Raw genomic sequence first — 17,882 nt, forward strand, 5'->3', positions numbered from 1 at the left:
GCACAAAGTCTCCCTGGAAATGAGAGAGGTGTTCAAGGGGCTCCGTGCTGTAGTCTTTCAGCTGGTGTCTGGAAGAAATGCATTTTGGGAGTTTGATTCTCAGTTTAAGGCTCAGTCCTGCAATTTTTTTGCATAGCTCCTCTGAGTCAACAAAGCAGCCTCCTTCCCTTTAGGACATAAAAATCAGGATCAGAGCCTCATTTGGAAAAGCAAGTAATAAAGAGACTAATGCGACAAAGCACTCCAGTGGTACTGAACGTCCTGGCTGACCCCAATTACTGCTTCCCTGAAATGATACCGTTGGAGGGAAGCAGACAGCAGTTTTGCTGCATACGGTCTGCATGTCACTGCTTACCCCTAAGAACAGAAAACTCTCCTATGTTATTTTCCTATAGATTTCTTCTACATGGTTTGTATTTAAATAACTTCTTTTAATCGTTGTGGGATGGAGGAGGGGAAAGGATTCTTAAATGTGGAGAATCTTGTAGCAAGCCTGACAAGGCAGAGCTCGAGTTATGAGTGAGATGGCAGCAATCTGCTGGGTCTTGGGAACATCACTAGAAGAGAAGGCTGTATCTCTGCAGGTGGGAGTGGAGCACCTTTGTGGCTGTGCAGTCCATGCAAAAAGGGAGCAAGGGAGTATCGGTAAGTGGTGATGCCATCCAGAGAACAAACACAGGCTGTGACATTTTGCCCTGGTGAAAAGCCACTGCAAGTAATTTTGTGTGACATGGATTTTTAACAGTATTGCCTCTCTCCTTGATCTGTGTCCCCTCTGATGACTGCTCCAGCCACCTCCTCTAGAGAGGAGGAGCTTCCCAGTGATCTCTCCCGACTCCCTAAGAGCACAGCAGCCTCCTTTCATCCTAGGGGAAGCTGTGTTCCCAGACAGTGCCGCCTGTGTAGCGTGGATCACATCCAGAAACCGATGAGCACAAGTCAGGTGTTGAACTCTTGCTTTGCCCCATGAATTTTCCATCAGTTTCGCTTCCGAGCTTTCCTGATTAATGGAAGCTTTGCCATTTTTCCATGGTAGTATGGGTGATGCTTGTCTTAACTGGTGTGCACGGCTGTGCAGGGAGGTTTTGCGGTGATTCAGCAGGACGTGTTGTTTTTAGAAGAAGAATTAGTTATTAGTGCTGCACAGTTTACTCAGCCAGTGGTGTTATTTCTGACCAGCATATGATGGACGGGGAATAAAGCTTTCCAAGAAAAACTGAGCCTATAGGAGGGCGAGTAGCCACAGCATGGAGCTCTGCACCTAGTGAAGAAAGAGAAACAGCACAATTAACCATCTAGTTAATTTTTTCTTCCTCCTTAGGCTGGTGGAGATGAAGATGCTGGCGGGACCGTGTCTGAGTGCAGTCCTGCTGACCTGCTGGCAGCTGCTGACCACGTGTCGTGCCCACTGTGTGACCAAGGCTTTCCAGCTGCGGAGATCGAGCTGCATGCTATGTACTGCAATGGCATCGTGGGAGAGGAGGCTGGCGGGGACAGTCCAGGTCTGCCAAGCGCTGCTTCTGTGTGTTTGCTCTTTGTGCTTGTTCTTTCTTATTGCTTGCAGCCACGTGCTGCCGTTTTGTGCCTCGGGATATTTGATGCATGGTGTGGCATGTAGGAAGGTTGGTTCACTCTGCCTTGTTCCACCTCCAAGGTGGTCAGGAGAGTGGTAGTGGAAGCTCCTGTGTCACCAGCACCTGCTGCACAGAGGCATCATCTCTCTGATTGACTTCATCATCACACAATTGGAAAGTGCATAATCCAAATATTACCCCAGGATCTAGCCCTGGAGCTTCAAGCAGTGCTCATATGACACATCTATTGTGTTTTGTGAGGACCTGCAGAGCATCTGCCGGGGGTAGAAAATGGCAGGCTTTCCAGCCGCGCGGGTGAGCGTCCTTCAGGGTTCTTGAGAAGGGAGAATGTTCTGTAGCACTCCAACCACGGCCTGCGCTCTGCAATGAGTCTCACACTTGTATGTGCAAAAATGGCTTGTTCAGCTGTAAGAGGTCGCAGAAAAGCTTCCCTCTTGTTCCTCTAAATTTGCAAAATGATAGCTATCGATCTGGGAACTCGGATTTCTCTCCTGCATGTGAACTGTAAGGCATAGAAGCACGGTCATAATGCCCATATTAATCCTCTTTGCAGACTTCTTCCTATCAGTTTTCCATAGCCAACCTTTGTAGAGCTTAAGTGAACAAATACACCGCTTGGTTATCAACATATTCAATAAGTTATGTTTTAGCTGCTGCTTGAAATGTAAAGTCTGTGTTAGCACAATGTCAGGTAATATCAAAGTAGTAGCTTGTAATAAGATTAACTTTTCAGGTTGTGAATGTATAATTTTCAGTTACATCCTGGGTTATTAAATGCAACCTAAATCTATGATGTTTAAGCAACTGGAGCAAATCAAAGGTAGTACAAGAACTGTAACTTCTGTATTCCTGTAGCAGGGAGAAGTTTCACCATGTAATCTTAATGCAGAGTTGATGTAGTTTTAAAACACAAGGTCTCTGTTATACAAAATCTTTACGGATGTGACATGAGTCCTGTCAAGATGACACAAGCCAGGGTCGTGGCTGAGACTGCTTGGTGCTGATTTTTGGTGGGGAGTTCTCTCTGCAGGTACAAACCAGCTGCTAATGCAAAGTGTTCAGCTCAGGCAAATCACAAATTATCACAGCTACTCTCTCATCCTCAACACCGATGAATGTCTTATCCATGCTACTAAATAGAGCAGAATTTTTTGTATGCCTTTTAGCAGGAATGTCTTTGGCCCTGTGGTAATCAGGTCCCTGATGTGGCTGGACTGTGAGTCTATCCATTGATCGTGGGGAATCCTGACTGTGATCAGGAAAAGGCTTTGAATTCTTCGGCAGCGTGAGGGAATTTGTTCTTTCCTTTGGTGTTGGCTTTCAGCAGGACAAAGTTCAAGGCTGGCCTCTCCACTCTGCTTCCAGACTGGGCTCCTTGGGATGTTTGTAAGGGTAGTTATTTTGGAATTGCTACTCTGCTGCTCTGGCTTGTTCAGAACAACCCCCCCATAAGAAAACTAGCCTGCAATAAAAGGAATTTTGGTCTACAATAATGGCTCTAAGCAGAGCAATGGTTTTGGGACAAAATCACAGTAATTTGGGTTTTCTGTTGCCAGTTATTCTAGTATTTTCCCTGTAGAGAACAGGCTTTATTAGCCTAACGGTCTGTGATGCTTGTGTCGTTTGCACCAAGACTCTTTGCAGGACCACAGCCTCCTGGACTTGGAGCAAGATGGAATGCAGGGCAGAATCCTGCCTGCCTGCTGGGGCACTGGCTGTCAGGGCATCTCGGTCCGCTTCCCAGCGGCTGCGCAAAGGCAGCAGTCACCAGAGAGGTCTCAGCTGATGGGCTGGCCAGAGGAGTTTGGGTTGGATAAGCAGGGATGATGTTCAGCTCTGAGCAGAGGCCAGACAGGAGCCTGGTACATCTGTGCAGGTACAAAAGGATCCTGGTTCCAGGGCTGTTACCTTGGCATCCATCACTAGCACAAAATCCATAGGTAAAGCTAATGCACGGGGAGAAAAAAGGGGTTGGAAGAATTGTCTTCCGAAGCAAATGCCAGCTCCTCTGTGGATCCAGAAGTTGTTCTCTGCCGCTGCAGCACTGTGCGCTCTTGGCTGGCGTCTGGCTTCCTCTAGAGCACAGCAACAGCCTTGAGTGAGAGAAAATCAAAGTTCTGCCTTCTAAGCCATGTTCTGATGTGTTAAGGAAAGGCGGCTTCAGTTTTTCTTTGGTGCATGGGGTCAGGGGTTCCTCATCTTCTTCAGACTTCCTAGTTGGATTTAGTCCTGATGTCTCTGGAATTGCAGATGATGCAGTCCTGCAGACTACAGCTGTCAGTGTTTTTCGTTTTAAAATTACACAAGTGTGGGTTCTTGCTGGTTTTGCTTCTCTTCCCCCTCTAATCATGCACCAAAGTCTTTCAGTGTTACCTATCAGGCGTCCAGCTCAGCTCAGGGTGGCTGATACCTAAGGATGGGTTTTCAAAGGGTTTAGGCGGGCAAGATGAGTTACAGTTGCTTCCCCTCCCTCTGGCTGGATGCCCAGACCACCACATACCTGGGCAGTGTGAAAATCTGATCATGAATTTCCATTTTCCTGTGGTGTGAGTAAATAAAAAAAGAAGAGCCTGCTGTGGCGTTAGCTACTGTACCACTCTGGCGAACGTTCAGGTTCAGGGCTTCCAGCTCAGTGACTCGTGTTAATTCCAAGTGAACAAGTGGAGCCATGAAGTGCTGTGCCAGCTCCCTCTTTCTTCATGACTCGGCTGAAGGGCTTGTGTGTGCGAGAGGGGCTTTACTGGAGTCACTGCATCCATGGCGCGGTGCTGCTGCCAAGGCAGGAATCTGCTGGTCTCAATCTGGAAGCAAGTCTTGGCCACCACAGTACAGCAAATAGTCTCGAGCTCTGGGACATACTCTCTTCATCCTGCCCTCCATCTACATGTTCCCAACCTCTCAGTTTCCAAGCGAGCCCAGGAAAATAAGGATTTGGTGTATCCCTTCCTCCCAATGCCTCAAATGCAACCTGATACAGCTGTTAGTCTTCAGCAGCATTGGTGCTGTTAAAAAGCTCCTGACCTCAATAGAAGCGGCTCTGATACAGCAGAAAGAGTCACGGGATGGGTGCAGAAGAAAGTTTCATCACTTCTGAGGAAGAATAAGATGCTGGCGAGCCTGCTGCTAACAGGATCCTGCACAACAAGTGGTGCGGCTGGTAGTGACATGGTGAGGAAGCTGGGGGGTGGAACAGCAGGGGGGTTGTGCCGCGAGTTGAGGAGCTTGGTGACCATGGCCTCACAGCTCCATGCGCTGATGTAACCTGGCAGCCCCAGGAGGTGCCTGGGGCGAGTGTGCCTATAGCAGGGCCATGCTGGAGAGGGTTTGCTCCTCTTCCCCAGGCTGCGAGCTGGAGCCAAGCAGGCCAACCTTGCCAACCACAAGAAATGCCACAGAAAAGGCCGTTCTTGGGCTACAGCATGTGTCTGACCCGACAAAAAGCATCACATCTGGGAGAGTTACAAGGCTTCTGTTGCACAGCAGGTCATCTTTGTAGTGGGGATTTACCTCGTGGGAACTGTTTTCCCATGTTCTGAACCCTCTTGCTGTGGGCGGCTGGTGTGTTTGTGAGGGTTATGCTCATCAGCCGGCCCTGTTATCTCTCCTCCACTTCTGCTTCCAGCAGCACAGCTGGGGGTCTTCCCCTGGGTAGCTGTAGTCCCAGACATCTCTAATGGGCCCATTATGCCAGATGTGTTCACTGCTTTTGGAAGAAAATAGAACTGATTAACACCTGAGCTGGTGCACGAGGCTCTCGAGATGGTGTTAAAGGAATATTAACGAGTGCACGCTGATTTGGAGAGCAGCTTTCACCACACTGTCAAGCGCACGTGTTAGTTGGGTTGTTGGGAGGCCAGATGGCCTGGAGGGTGGCCGTGGTTATCAGTCCTCCTCTCCAGGCTGCCACTTCGAATCTGGGCCAGGCTAAGTTAGAGAGACATCCGCTTCATTGCCTGTGAGAAACGAGCTCTTGGTATCAGTCATCGCCTACGAGACAATAGCCACGTCCTAGGAAAGGCTCAAGCTTGTTTCCTCAGCATGGATGTCTCCCATCAGCCCCAACAGCTCCTGAGCACCTCGCAGTGTGTTTGCTGCAGATCGGTGATTGCTGCTAAGGGAAAGGCCGTGTTATATCAGCATTGGGGATAGCTATTGGGGTTGCTTAACACTCTGGAAATGGGGTTTTGCTAAAACTCTGACGGATTTATTCCACACAAAATTTTGTGTGCCCTTTTCGTTATTAGATGATGAGCCAACAATATAAGTTTGTGATGCCTGTACCTTGGATTCAGACTCTTCTCCTAATGAGAGCATGGGAAGCAATGTTACTGGGCTGTAAAATAGCTCCCTGCTTGTCCCCTTAGCCAGCTTGCCCAAGAATGCTTAGTGCAACATCTGTTTTGGAGCTGGAGTCTTGAACATCCCTGGTGAAGCAAGCTAAGCTATCTGATGTGTTCCCTGAGGATCTTTGCTGGTGGCATGTCAACAGAAATACTCTGAGAAGAATTCGACTGGAAAAGACAGCGCTCTGATATGCTCCCTGCAGATGCCTGGTTTGGGAAGGCTGTTTGGGCTTGCTGAAGGAACAGAAATTGTTGGACCCATCACCAGCAGGCTGGTCAGTGGGATCTTGCTGGCTGCCCACATGTTTGAGAGCTGGCCCTTCCCTGCTGCCATTGGAGAGTGGCACCGCAGATGCTTAGCCCTGTAGAGAGCTTCATCCAGAGCCCCCACAGAGCTGTATGCAGACAATAGTACAGATTCACATGGACCGTGAGTATAGGCTGGTTGTTGTAACCTTCCCTTCCAGTGCGAGCTGTGTCCCTCCCCAGCAAGGCTCGCTCTTCCTACCGCACCTACAGAAGGGCTGGTGCCTCCACACAACCCCTGCCTCAGCTCTCCTTCCCCTCGAGCTCACGGTTACCACGCTCCCTCCCCTGCAGCAGGCACGGGTGCTTAATTTGGCATGGAGCGGCGTGGTGCTGCTGGAGCAGCTGTGTAACTCTGCTCCCAGGCTGTTGCACTGCTGCACATTGGCTTTAAAATGACTGTAAACCGCATACTGTTGAACCAGCTGTTTCTGGCAGAAGACAAGTTACAGCATGAAATGGTGAGCTTCTTCCGAGTCCGGGGAAGGTAACTTCTTCAGTATCGCCCCAGAAAAAAGGAGAATTGGGCAGCTGCTTCTTCTGGAGAAGACCCTGCCCATCCCACTCGATTATTTCTTTGCCTTCACTTCTGCTGCAGCCTTGAGTGGAAGAGATCGAAGCTTGCTGCATTCGGACACAGTGTAGGGATGCTTTTGGGGTGGATGGCAGGTAACCCTTTCTTGTTTTCCTCCAGTGCTCACACGACGTCAGAGACAGGCAAGAAGTAAAGCTGCCAGTGGTGAAAGCGGCCCGACATCCTTAGGCTTTGACAAGTAAGTAGGTATGCTTGTTCCTCCAAGATTGTTTCTGTGCTTCAGCGCTAGCTTGGCTGTGGATGTCTGTCGTCCTGTATAAATGCTGGCTGTTGGCCTTATAGCAATGTTTCCTTAAGAAATTGCCTGCTCTCAGTGCCTCTTGCTGCAGTGCTGGCTATATTTGTGCCAAAGCAAGAGGAATTTGCTGTTCTCAGATTGTTTATTTTTGCACTAATTTCCTTTTAGCCCAATCCGTGGTGGGTCAGGGATGTGTGGTCTCTGGCTGCCGTGGGAGGAGCTGTAGCTAAAATGGTGCTAACTCAGACGGTTTCTGATGGGAGATTTGAGCTTGGTAACCCCTGGAAAAGAAGAGGCTAGGACAGGGAGGCTGTCAACACGGCACCTGTAGTGATATTCTTAATTAAATTAGACTTTCAGAATAGCAGTGGCTTTGTTTAATCTCTTCCCATGCAGCCCCTCCTCCTGCCACCCACACAAAGCATCATAAGAGAGGATCTGACAGTAAAATCCCTGCTATGGAAGCAATTTTGCTGTTACAAACAGTGGATGGCAACATCACTAATGGAATTAGGCTAATTATAGAGAGGACAGCTTCTGTTTAGACACATTATCTGGGTAATCAGCACTGACTGGAAAATACAGGAAAAGTGCTGCAGAGTTTTGCTTGATATGGGGGCTCTCCATGTGCATTTTGGAGCCTGGGGTGAGTTTTTACTAGGACAGTACTGCTTATCAAAGTGAACACAATGCTGCTGGGCTCGTCCCTGGGGGCTCATCTCTCCTTGAATGGTCCATTCCTGAAGAGCTCCCTGGGTGGATGATCCCCTCCTGAAGAACCAGTGCCCTCTTCTGCATGGTTCGATCCCCACTGAGAGCGGGTGAGGAATCGAGTGTAGTTGTGTAAATCCACACCTGACCTTTGTCTACTTTCACCCAGGGTAATTTTCTTCCCAAGCATACTCAGTCGTCCTGCATGAGCCTGGGCATCATCTGCGAAAAAGAGAGGGTTTGAGGAACATGCTGTGCCAGCCCCCCAGCAGGAACGCGTGCTCTGCATTCCTCACCCAACATGGCATGATGTAAAATGGAGACAGTGCAGAGAAAGACTTGATTTACTAGTCAGACAAGTTCATCCAGCCCTGGTAAAATGTCTCTCTGATTTAACACACTTGGTTTGCTTTTCAGGCAGAATTTAACTCCCCTTTGCAAAGCCCTCACACTTCATTTCTGTGGATTTTGACAGGGTGCTTTATGTCTGGGGAGAAATCAGCGGTGTTTGAGATAGTTAGATGAGCGCATTTGATTACTGTCCCGCTGCTGCAGCAGCAGGATGCAGAGGAACAGGCAGGGAAAACTGATAATCACTCAATCTTTGCGATTGGTGCCGGCCCGACCCCACTGAGCTAGACCCGATTTAGTGACATGTCTTCTCTGTGGCGTGGCCTGGAGGAGGAAAGTCACCGCTGGTGGCTGGGAGCCTGGCGCTGGGCGGATCCTAATGCAGTGCTCTGTCCTTTGCTGCCTGGCAGGTGTGAGAAGTGCTACCTCTGTAAGTCACTGGTGCCACTGCTGCAGTATCAGAGGCACGTGGACAGCTGCCTTCAGGCTGCTAGGCAAGCTCAGGGAACCAGGAGGCTGCGAAGCGCCAAGGTGAGGGGCGACCCTGCAGAACATCTCCTTTTGCTTCGCGCTGGGACTGGGGCTGGGTTGGCAGCAGGAGCAGTTTCCCTGGTTGATGAGCTGAGCTGTAGGATTGCCTGTCCCTCTGGGCTGCTGTGGCCAGAGAACTCATTGCCCTCCCTTACGCGATGCTCTGTGAGAGCATGGACTGGTCCCAGGGGTGAGCTAATCCAGCGGAGCTGCCAGTAACTTCTCCAGCGGGCCGGCAGCCAGGGCTGTCTCCCTGCCAGACAGCGGCCTCGGTCTTGCAGGCTTCCTGGGCTGAATATAGATAGAGTGGAGGGCAGTGCTGGGGGGAACAAGCGTATCTGACTCTATCCACGAGCCCTTTCCCATGCAGAAGGCTTCGGAGCCAGCGCAGGGGGAACTGCTCCATCTGGGAGCAAACCACAGCGTCCCGGGAGAAACAGGGAGTGTGTGCAGTGGGGATGTGCTGGGGGTGGGGGATGTGCCTTGATAGAGGAGTTAAGAGGCAGAAGCGTGGGTAGCAGCTGGCTTGCCATCACTTGCCAGGTGCTGACCCCCATTGTGCTTTTTCCTGCTTCTGGCAGTCCTGGGAGAGCACAGAGGGGGGCCTTCCAGGCCTTCCTGCTGGTTCCTGCAGGCACAGTCCTAGTGCCACAGCTTTGACGGCACTCAGAAATGTGATTCTCTGCATGAAGATGCAACATGATGTCTTAGTTTCGTATAATCCCTTAAATCCATCACAGGCCTGAGCCCTTTGGGGATTCAGATGCAAATGGAGATTTCGGGTTGATGATTTTGGCTGGGATACAGCCAAGCGCTGTGTGGTTCAGAGCACTGCAGGGCACGGCTGCTCCTGCATGTGACCAGCTCCGTGGGGGCTGTTTGACTCTGTCCCTCCACCTCACAGCTGATGTGTGGGGTTCTGCACTTGGGCGTGGGCACAGTGCATAAGGGAAAGGTTCTGGAGCCGGGTGGCCCTTTGTGACAGCTCAACAGGGCTCTATGTTTCCTCTGGCGCTGCCCAGGTGGCAGCTCAGGTGGCAGCTCACCAGGGGAGCAGGTCATGCCTGAGCATGGGCTGGGCTGTTGGAAAGCTTCCCAGTGGCACTGCTGGGTTTGTGGGCTCCTGCCACAGCCCCTTTTGGGGTGCTTTGCAGCTCCAACCTCACAGGTGGGATGCCAGTGCCTTCTAGAGCAGTCCTGGGGACAGGCAGCAGCCAGGACAGGAGACTTTTGCTCAAGGCAGCCAGGCCTAATGGTCGTCCCATAGCCTGCGTGACCAGCACAGCTGTGCCTTCCTAGAGGCTGAGAGGAGGCATGAGATGTGCGCTCCTTGTCTGGCTGTGCCCTGCGGGAAGGCCCTTCCCTCCCGTGTCAAGCCCCGTGCCCTTGCAGGGAAGGCAGTGCTGGGGCTGTGCCTGAGCCGTGGCAGAGCCTCTGGTGCCCTCATTTCTCTGTTACAGCCCCACACTTGCTGGCTGGGCTTGGGGGTGGCTTCTTGCACCCTAGCCTCCCTCCTTAACAGTCTCTGCTTTATTAACTGCTTTAATCTGCCTCTGCTCGGGCTCTGGTCAGGCGTGGTGTGGGGAGTGCCTTTCCCCTTGGCGGCTGGCTCTGTGCAGCTGGAGGCCCTGGAAATGCAGCATTCCTGCCTGTGCCCAGCCTGACCCTGTGGGCTGGGGGAGTGTGAACCCAGCCACAGGGTTCCCTCATGACAGCACCGTGATGACAGTTCTCTCCTTGGCAGGACGTCGGAAAGCAGGAGAGAGGACTCCTCAGGATGCTGGAGCTCTCAGAGAGCAAGTCTGCAGGTGGGAAGCTGCTTCCTGTACCTGCCTGGCTGGGTCAGGGGTGCCCTTTCCTAGGTGTCTCCTTGCAGTCCTGGGCTGTGCTGGGCCCTCAAATTCCCCTTGAAGGGCTCCCATTCTTCCTGAGCAGAGCAGGAGGCTGTGGGCTTAGCTGTCATGCCCTGGCTGGAGCTGTGCCAGTGCCCAGAGCCCTTGGGAATAGGATTGTGCTCTGAGCTGTGGCACCAAGAGGTGTCCAGCTGCCCAGGGGGTGTCAGGGTGCTGCCCTCCCTGCCGGCAAGCCTGCACTTCCCCCCATGAGTCATAGAATCATTAAGCTTGGAAAAGACCTCTAAGATCATTCAGTCCAACTGTCATCCCAACACCACCGTGTCTATGAAACCACATCCCAAAGTGCCACATCCACATGTTTTTTGAACATCTCCAGGGAAGAAGACTCCACCACTGCCCTGGGCAGCCTCTTCCGGTGCTTGATCACTCTTTTGATAATGAAAGTTTTTCTAAATCAAATCTGAACATCCACTGTTGCAATTTGAGGCCATTTCCACTTGTCCTACTGCTTGTTACTTGGGAGAAGAGACCAACACCCACCTCACTCCATCCTCCTTGCAGGGAGTTGTAGAGAGCAATAAGGTCTCCTCTCAGCCTTCTCTTCTCAAGCCTAAACAATCCCAGTTCCCTCAGATGCTCCTCATAAGACTTGTTCTCCGGACCCTGTACCAGCCCTACTCTGGACGCACTTCAGCAGCTCAATGTCCAGGGGCAGGAGATGACTGGGGAGAAATGCTCTCAACAGCACCCTCCTCCCCTTGCCTATGGCTTGTGCTTGGAGGGGGCCACGCAGGGCTGATGTGTGTTCCTGTTGCAGGTGCTGATGCGGGGACCCCCCTCCCTGGACTAGGAGACCAACAGTCCTCCTCTTCACTCTCGGTTGAAGCTGGGGAGCCGGCGTTGGAGAGCCCCAGCTCCTTTCAGCACCTTCCTTTTGACGTCTCCCCTGTGAAACCCGACATCTCCTTCTCGGAGGTCACGGACTGTGTGGTGGACTTGGAGCCGCACGCAGCTCTTCGCTTGGGCAGCCAGCAGCAGACCAAGGGCTGCCGGCGAAGAAAACGCAAGTTCTGAGGCCGGCGGTGCGATGGGGCCCCCCAGCAGCTCCCCGGGGAGGGTCTGCGCAGCACCCAATCCCCGCTTCACCCGCAGCCTTGTCCTCCCACCCCCTTTTTGTATATTTTATACAACGTGTGCAGGGAGTGCTGGCTGGAGAAGTGACTGTGTTTTATAGGTGCCTGTGCAGCTTTGCTCTCTGTTAAAGAAATGGAAATATATTTATGTATCTTTTTATGATCTGCAGCAACACGGAGGAGCTGTGCTGTCTGTCTCTGGGGAATGGGAGGTACTGGAGGGAGGAGAGGAGGGAGGAGAGGAGGAACAGCAGAAGGTGCATCCACAAATCCACAATCGCACTTCCCAAAGCGTATCCTTGGGCTGCGGTGGACCCCCGTCTAGGGGCAGCGATGCCTGATGCTCTGGGGAGCAGCAGCACAGTGACGCTCCCAGCTGGGAACCGCAGAGGGCACTGACTGCCACCCGTACCCAGGGGCTGCAGAGGCTGGGGGGCCATGCTGGCCATGTCCCCATATCCTTGGTGTCCCTGTGGCAGGGGAGGCTGCAGGGGCAGGACAGCCTCCAGGCTGAGCACCGGGGGTCCTGCGACCCAGTGCCTGGCCAGGGGCGCTCAGCGCCGCGTCGCTTCGTCGAGACGATGTGGGGCACGTGGAGGGCGGGGCGATGCTGCGGCCGCCCATCAGCCGAGGCGGGGCTGCTGGTAGGTGGGGCGAGGCCCCTCCAGCGAGGGCGCTCATTGGCTGCTGCTGGCCTGGCATGAGCGGGCTGGCCAATGGGAGGGCGGGGTCGGGGTGGGCGGGGCGGGGCCTCGCCAGCTCATTGGCTGCGGTGGGGCTGGGTGGGGCACGAGGGCGCTGGCCGATGGGTGGGTGGGGCAGGGCGGGGCACGAGCGCACTGGCCAATAGGAGGGCGGGGCCGCAAGGGGCGGGGCGCGGCCCTTCGCGCTCGGCGCTCATTGGTCGGGACGGGCCCGTCCCGAGAGCAGTGGCCAATGGGCGGGCGGGGCGCGGCGCGGTCCCCGCGGCTCGGTCTCTTATTGGCCGCGGCGAGACCTCCGGCCGGTGCGGCGGGTGCCGCGACTGTTACCGAACCAACGGCCGCGCGTCGTGCGCCGCCCGGCGGGGCCTCAGCCATGGGCAGCCCGCAGCGCCGCGGCTCCCGGCCGTCCCCGCTGGCCGGCCCGAGCGGGATGCCCCGCGGCGGCACCGAGCCGAACCGGTGAGCGGCTCGGACGCGCGGGGAGGGGCCGCCCCCGCCCCTGTCGCCGCCCCGCGGGGCACAGACCGCAGCTTCCCCGGCTGTTGCAGGTGCCGGGCCCCGCTGCCCCAGGGCCCCTTGGTCGTGCTGGGCCGCCGCTGTCCCCTGCACCCCCGGGGCGGATCGAGGACGGAGCCCGGGGACAATGCCGAGGCCCCGCCGAGCCGGGACGCGAAGGGGAGGTGGGAGGCGGCGGGGTGTCCCCGGTCCCGCTCCCAGACCCCCCCGAGTCCCGGCGGGTGACGCCCCTGCTCCTCGCCCGCAGGTCCTCCCCGAGCCACCGGCTGGGACACCGAATCGATGCCCCCTCCTGCTCGCCGGTAAGCGTCATGGGTGACCGGGGGAGGCACCCCCTGACCCTTGGAGCTCGCCCTAACGAGGCGCCCGCAGGTGCAGCGAGCTCTGCTGGCGCTCACCCTCCCGCTGGAGACGCTGCAGCTGGTGAAGGGCCGCATGCTGCGTGCCATACGCGAGGGGCTGAGCCGGCAGACGCACGCGCAGGCCAAGGTGCAGATGCTGCCCACCTACATCTGCTCCACGCCCGACGGCACAGGTGAGACAGCCCGGTCCTGGGGGTGCGATGGTCTGTGGCTGTTTACGGGGTCCGTAAGCTGCCCCAACGCTGTCTCTGCCGGTCCCCAGCGCTGGGACAGAGGCCAGGAGACGCTTCCTTGGCCCCTGCGGTGGTCTCAGGCTCTCAGGCGCCTCCCCTGTGGGTGTGCGACTGCTCCGAGACAGCATGAGGAGCAGATTTTGGGCTGGGAGGGGGCACCTGCCACAGGGCAGATCTCTGCCTGATGCTGCCTCTGTGCCCCTGTAGAGAAGGGTGACATTCTGGTGGTGGAGCTGGGCCAGAGCCACGTCCGGACCCTGTGGGTGACCCTCCTTGGTGACGGAAACCAAAACCCCCAAATGAGAGACAAGACCTTCGATCTGCCGGCAGGCATCAAGCAGGGCAAGGGGGAAGTGGTACGAGAAGGCTGTGACAGAGGCCCAGTAGCGCTGGGGCTCGGGGCTGCCTCCCGCAGCCTGGGCACTGGGTAAGGGGAGCAGCCCATCACCCCAGCCGTGCTTTTGCAGCTCTTTGACTTCCTTGCTCAATGCGTGTCCCAGTTCCTGACAGACATTGGCAACCCTCAGCAGCACATTCCCTTGGGCTTCGTCTTCCCCTTCAGCTGCAGGAAGCAGCAGCTGCACAAGGTGAGCGGGACAGCCCTGTCCTGAGGCTGCGGCTGTCTCCTTCTCAGCACATTGGCATCGGGAGCTGGGCCGACCCGCTGCTGGAAACCAACAGCTTGGTCACATGCTCTCCACAGGCAGAACTCATCTCCTGGTCCAAGGGCTTCAGCTGCAGTGACGTGGAGGGAAAGGACGTGGTGCAGTTGCTGCAGTGGTCCATCAACAAACAGGAGGTGGGGGGTCGGGGTGGGGCTGGCTGCAGGCTGCCCCTGTGAAAGGACTGATGATGTTTTTGCTTTGCCCTTGGCCAGATCTACCACGTGGAAGTTGTTGCCCTGATAAACAACACGGTGGGCACCATGATGACCTGCAGCATGGAGGGGAAACCCTGTGAGGTCGCTTTGATTGTGGGTGAGCAGGGGGGACCCCATGTGTCAGGGTAGTGGGTGCTGGGGCAGCTGTGCCGGTACTCACACCCATTGCTCCCGGGCAGGTTCAGGCACCAACAGCTGCTTCATGGCCCCAGCACATCTGGTGGAGATGGCGGAGGAGACCAGTGGGCGGATGTGTGTCAACACCGAGTGGGGCTGCTTTGGGGATGACGGCACCCTGAGTGACATCCTGACATCTTATGACGAGCACGTGGACCATGAGTCCTCCAACCCTGGGGAGAGGAGGTGCTCCCACCCCCAGCAAGGGCAGAATCCCTGGGGATCCCTGTCAATCCCTGAGTACTCAGGCCCCACCGACACACAGGGGGCCCCCTGTGATACTCCTGGGTGCTCTCAAAAGGCCAAGGGGTGCTGGGGAGGAACAACTGATCCCTGCTTGTGATGCACACAGGTTTGAGAAGCTGGTGGGCAGCCTGTACCTGGGGGAGATCGTCCGGCACGTGCTGATCGCCCTGACTGTAGAGAAAGCGCTCTTCGTTGGGAACGATGTCACTGTCTTGAAGACCAAGGATGCACTCAAGACCCAGCAGGTCCTGGAGATCATCAGGTGAGTGTCTGGGGACCAGAAGCTTCTGTGGGTGGAAGGAGGGCACGATGGGTGGGTGCCCCTGGCCGTGAGTTGGTGGCTCTATAAGCCAGTGCTGTTGCTCTTCCTTGCAGCAAGGAGGATGGCGTGATCGAGGCGAGGAGGGCTCTGGAGGCTCTGGGGCTGCAGCCCAGCGAGCGGGATTGCTGCCGGGTACAGCAGATCTGCCGGGCGGTGGTGAGCCGCGCTGCTGCGCTCTCCGCTGCCGGGCTGGCTGCCATCCTCAGCCACATGTGCCAGACCCGGGAGCTGGAGCTGTTGGTAGTGAATGTGGGCGTGGAAGGCGATTTGTACCAGGGCTACAGTAGGTGAGGAGAGACACAAGGCTCCTGGCGGAGTCCTAACCCAGTGGGCTGCCACCTGCCTGGCCCTCACTATCTTATTCTTTCTCTGGCAGGTTCAAGGAGATCCTGCAGGGTGTGACCGCGATGCTATCCCCTGAGTGCGTGGCCACCTTCCTGCCCTCCGTGGATAGCACTGGGCGAGGGGCAGCCATAGTAACAGCGGTGGCTTTGCGCTTGGCAGCCAAGCGTGAAGAGGTGGACCAGATGCTGGCCCCGCTGCGGCTGAGCCGCGCTGACCTGCAGCACGTCCAGGCACTGATGAGGCAGGAGATGGAGCTGGGGCTGGGCAGGGAGAGCAATGCCAACGCCTCCCTCCGCATGCTGCCCACCTATGTTCGCAACACACCCGATGGCACCGGTGAGGGACCGGGGCCAGGTGAAAGGGGTGCCAGAGATGCTGTGGCCCTGCTGATGCCCCTTGTTGACTCCCCACAGAGCAAGGTGAATTCTTGGCATTGGACCTGGGAGGAACCAATTTCCGAGTGCTCTTGGTGCGCGTAGCACAGGACATTTGCATAACCAGCGAGATCTATGTCATCCCAACTGCCATCATGCATGGCACCGGCGAAGCGGTGAGGCTGAGGACCTGTGGCTGAGGGGCAGGGTGAGGGGTGGGAATTGCCTCTCCCCCTCGCTGCCCACAGACCTGGAAGGGAGCTGGGAGACCCCTATAGCATCACCTCAGCTTGGCCCCTGAAACTGTGGCCACTCTTTGCAGCTCTTTGACCACATCATCGACTGCATGAGGGACTTTCAGTTGAATCAAAACCTGAAGGAGCAGGTCCTGCCGCTTGGCTTCACTTTCTCCTTCCCCTGCCAGCAGCTGGGTCTGAATAAGGTGAGAGGGTGACCCCAGCCCCAGAGAGAGGGGGAAGGTGCCCGGGTACGAGGCAGCTGCCTGGCCTTGTTCCTGCCTCTCTTGCAGGCAGTGCTGCTGAGCTGGACCAAAGGCTTCAGTGCCTCAGGCTGCGTGGGACGGGATGTTGTTCAGATGCTGCAGGAGGCTGCCCAGCGCAAGGTAGGGAGTGGCTGGGGACCTGTCCCCAGGGTGCCACCCTGTACCCAGGAGGTGCCAGCCCAGCTGGGTGCAACTAAGCCGTATGCGTCCTTTTCTTCTGGTTTGGCAGAACTTTGGGCTGAATGTGGTGGCTGTGGTCAACGACACCGTGGGAACCATGATGTCCTGTGGCTATGATGACCCCAAATGTGAAATCGGCCTCATCGTGGGTGAGGAGCACCTCTTCCATTCCCTTACCACCAGCCCAGCCAGTTTGGCCATGGGGTGTCAGGCGATCTGCCAGGGCTGCGGTGGGCATGACACCAGTGTGGGGCCTGCAGGGACAGGGACCAATGCCTGCTACATGGAGGAGATGCGGAATGTGGGCACCGTGGAAGGGGAGCAGGGCCGCATGTGCATCAACATGGAGTGGGGAGCCTTTGGAGACAACGGCTGCCTGGACAACATTTTCACTGACTTCGACTTGATGGTGGACAAGACAACAATCAACGTGGGCAGGCAGAGGTGGGCAAGGGCCCCGGGGAGGGGAGGGGCTGGGTAGGGTTGGCCGTGTCTGGCTAAGACTGCCAAGGCTGTTCCCCGAGGCAGGTTTGAGAAGCTCATCAGTGGCATGTACCTGGGCGAGATTGTGCGTCACATCCTACTGGCGATGGTGGACAAACAGCTCCTGTTCTGTGGCAAGCCCTGCCCCCAACTCCAGACCAGGGACATCTTCAAGACTAAGTTCCTCTCCACCATTGAGATGTGAGTGCCAAGCTCTGGTGGATTCCTTCAGCCCAGGGTTACAGTATGAGGCCTGAGCCCAGGAGGGGGGGGCACATGCAGGGTGATGCCACTTCCAGCTTACAGGACCAGGAACAATGATGGGGACGGTGACTGGGATGGTGGTGCTAACAGTGCCCCTGGTCCGGGACAGCGATGGGCTGGCCCTAAGGCAGGTACAGACCATCCTGCAGAACCTGGAAATCCAGGCGAGCTTCGAGGACAGCACGCTGGTGCGGGAGGTGTGTGAGACCGTGTCCTTGCGGGCGGCCCAGCTCTGTGGTGCTGGCATGGCTGCTGTGGTAGAGAAGATGCGGGACAACCGGGGCCTGGACCGCATGGCTGTCACCGTGGGGGCAGATGGCACCTTGTACAAGATGCACCCACGGTGAGTGGGGCCTGGGCTGGCAGCACCCACTGAGGACCCTTGCCCTGTGGCAGGAGTGGGGGCCACACTTCTCACCCTCCCCTCCTCTTCCCCCCAGCTTCTCCCAGCGCCTCCAGCAGACCCTAGAGGACCTGGCACCCAACTGCACTGTCACCTTCCTGCGATCAGAGGACGGCTCGGGGAAAGGGGCTGCGCTGGTGGCAGCCGTGGCGTGCCGTGGGGCCGAGCCCGAGGAACAACCACTGCTACCACCAACCCCTCAATAAAGCACTTTGCTCGGCCCTTCTGGCTC

At 55.9% G+C, this 17,882-nt stretch overlaps 2 protein-coding genes across 14 annotated transcripts in view; both read left to right on the plus strand.

Annotated features, from left to right (window-relative positions):
* The window catches only part of UIMC1 (ubiquitin interaction motif containing 1), a 38,971-nt gene extending 27,135 nt beyond the window's left edge, over positions 1–11,836 (plus strand). For 4 of the 12 annotated variants that reach the window (XM_054079246.1, XM_054079249.1, XM_054079247.1 and 1 more), the window contains exons 9-13: positions 1,322–1,502; positions 6,939–7,017; positions 8,550–8,670; positions 10,415–10,478; positions 11,344–11,836. In XM_054079246.1, the coding sequence (XP_053935221.1) occupies positions 1,322–1,502; positions 6,939–7,017; positions 8,550–8,670; positions 10,415–10,478; positions 11,344–11,600 (702 nt within the window). In that variant the 3' untranslated portion in view covers positions 11,601–11,836. The other 8 variants (XR_008452172.1, XR_008452171.1, XM_054079250.1 and 5 more) reach the window with 8 other exon arrangements.
* A 192-nt stretch (positions 11,837–12,028) lies between these two features.
* HK3 (hexokinase 3) lies at positions 12,029–17,863 on the plus strand. 2 transcript variants are annotated; one of them, XM_054079509.1, is made up of 19 exons: positions 12,029–12,303; positions 13,127–13,181; positions 13,252–13,414; positions 13,682–13,830; positions 13,942–14,061; positions 14,178–14,273; positions 14,352–14,451; positions 14,534–14,717; positions 14,884–15,039; positions 15,153–15,386; positions 15,476–15,780; positions 15,858–15,994; positions 16,141–16,260; positions 16,348–16,440; positions 16,550–16,649; positions 16,761–16,944; positions 17,029–17,184; positions 17,357–17,590; positions 17,688–17,863. In XM_054079509.1, exons 1-19 carry the CDS (start codon positions 12,098–12,100, stop codon positions 17,854–17,856), a joined length of 2,961 nt encoding a protein of 986 aa, XP_053935484.1. In that variant the 5' UTR covers positions 12,029–12,097; the 3' UTR covers positions 17,857–17,863. The 2 variants fall into 2 exon arrangements, with proteins under 2 accessions (XP_053935484.1, XP_053935485.1); XM_054079510.1 differs by lacking the exon at positions 12,029–12,303 and adding an exon at positions 12,897–13,043.
* The last annotated feature ends 19 nt before the right edge of the window (positions 17,864–17,882 follow it).

This window comes from Cuculus canorus, chromosome 14 (genome assembly GCF_017976375.1).
Source record: "Cuculus canorus isolate bCucCan1 chromosome 14, bCucCan1.pri, whole genome shotgun sequence".
Classification (NCBI taxonomy): domain Eukaryota; kingdom Metazoa; phylum Chordata; class Aves; order Cuculiformes; family Cuculidae; genus Cuculus; species Cuculus canorus.

Coding starts and splice junctions, on each gene's coding strand:
- HK3 (XM_054079509.1), top strand. CDS start 12,098: ATGCTGGCCATGTCCCCATATCCTTGGTGTCCCTGTGGCAGGGGAGGC. Junction 13,831..13,941: donor AGCAGGGCAAGGGGGAAGTG/GTACGAGAAGGC, acceptor GTGCTTTTGCAG/CTCTTTGACTTCCTTGCTCA. Junction 14,452..14,533: donor TGAGGTCGCTTTGATTGTGG/GTGAGCAGGGGG, acceptor GCTCCCGGGCAG/GTTCAGGCACCAACAGCTGC.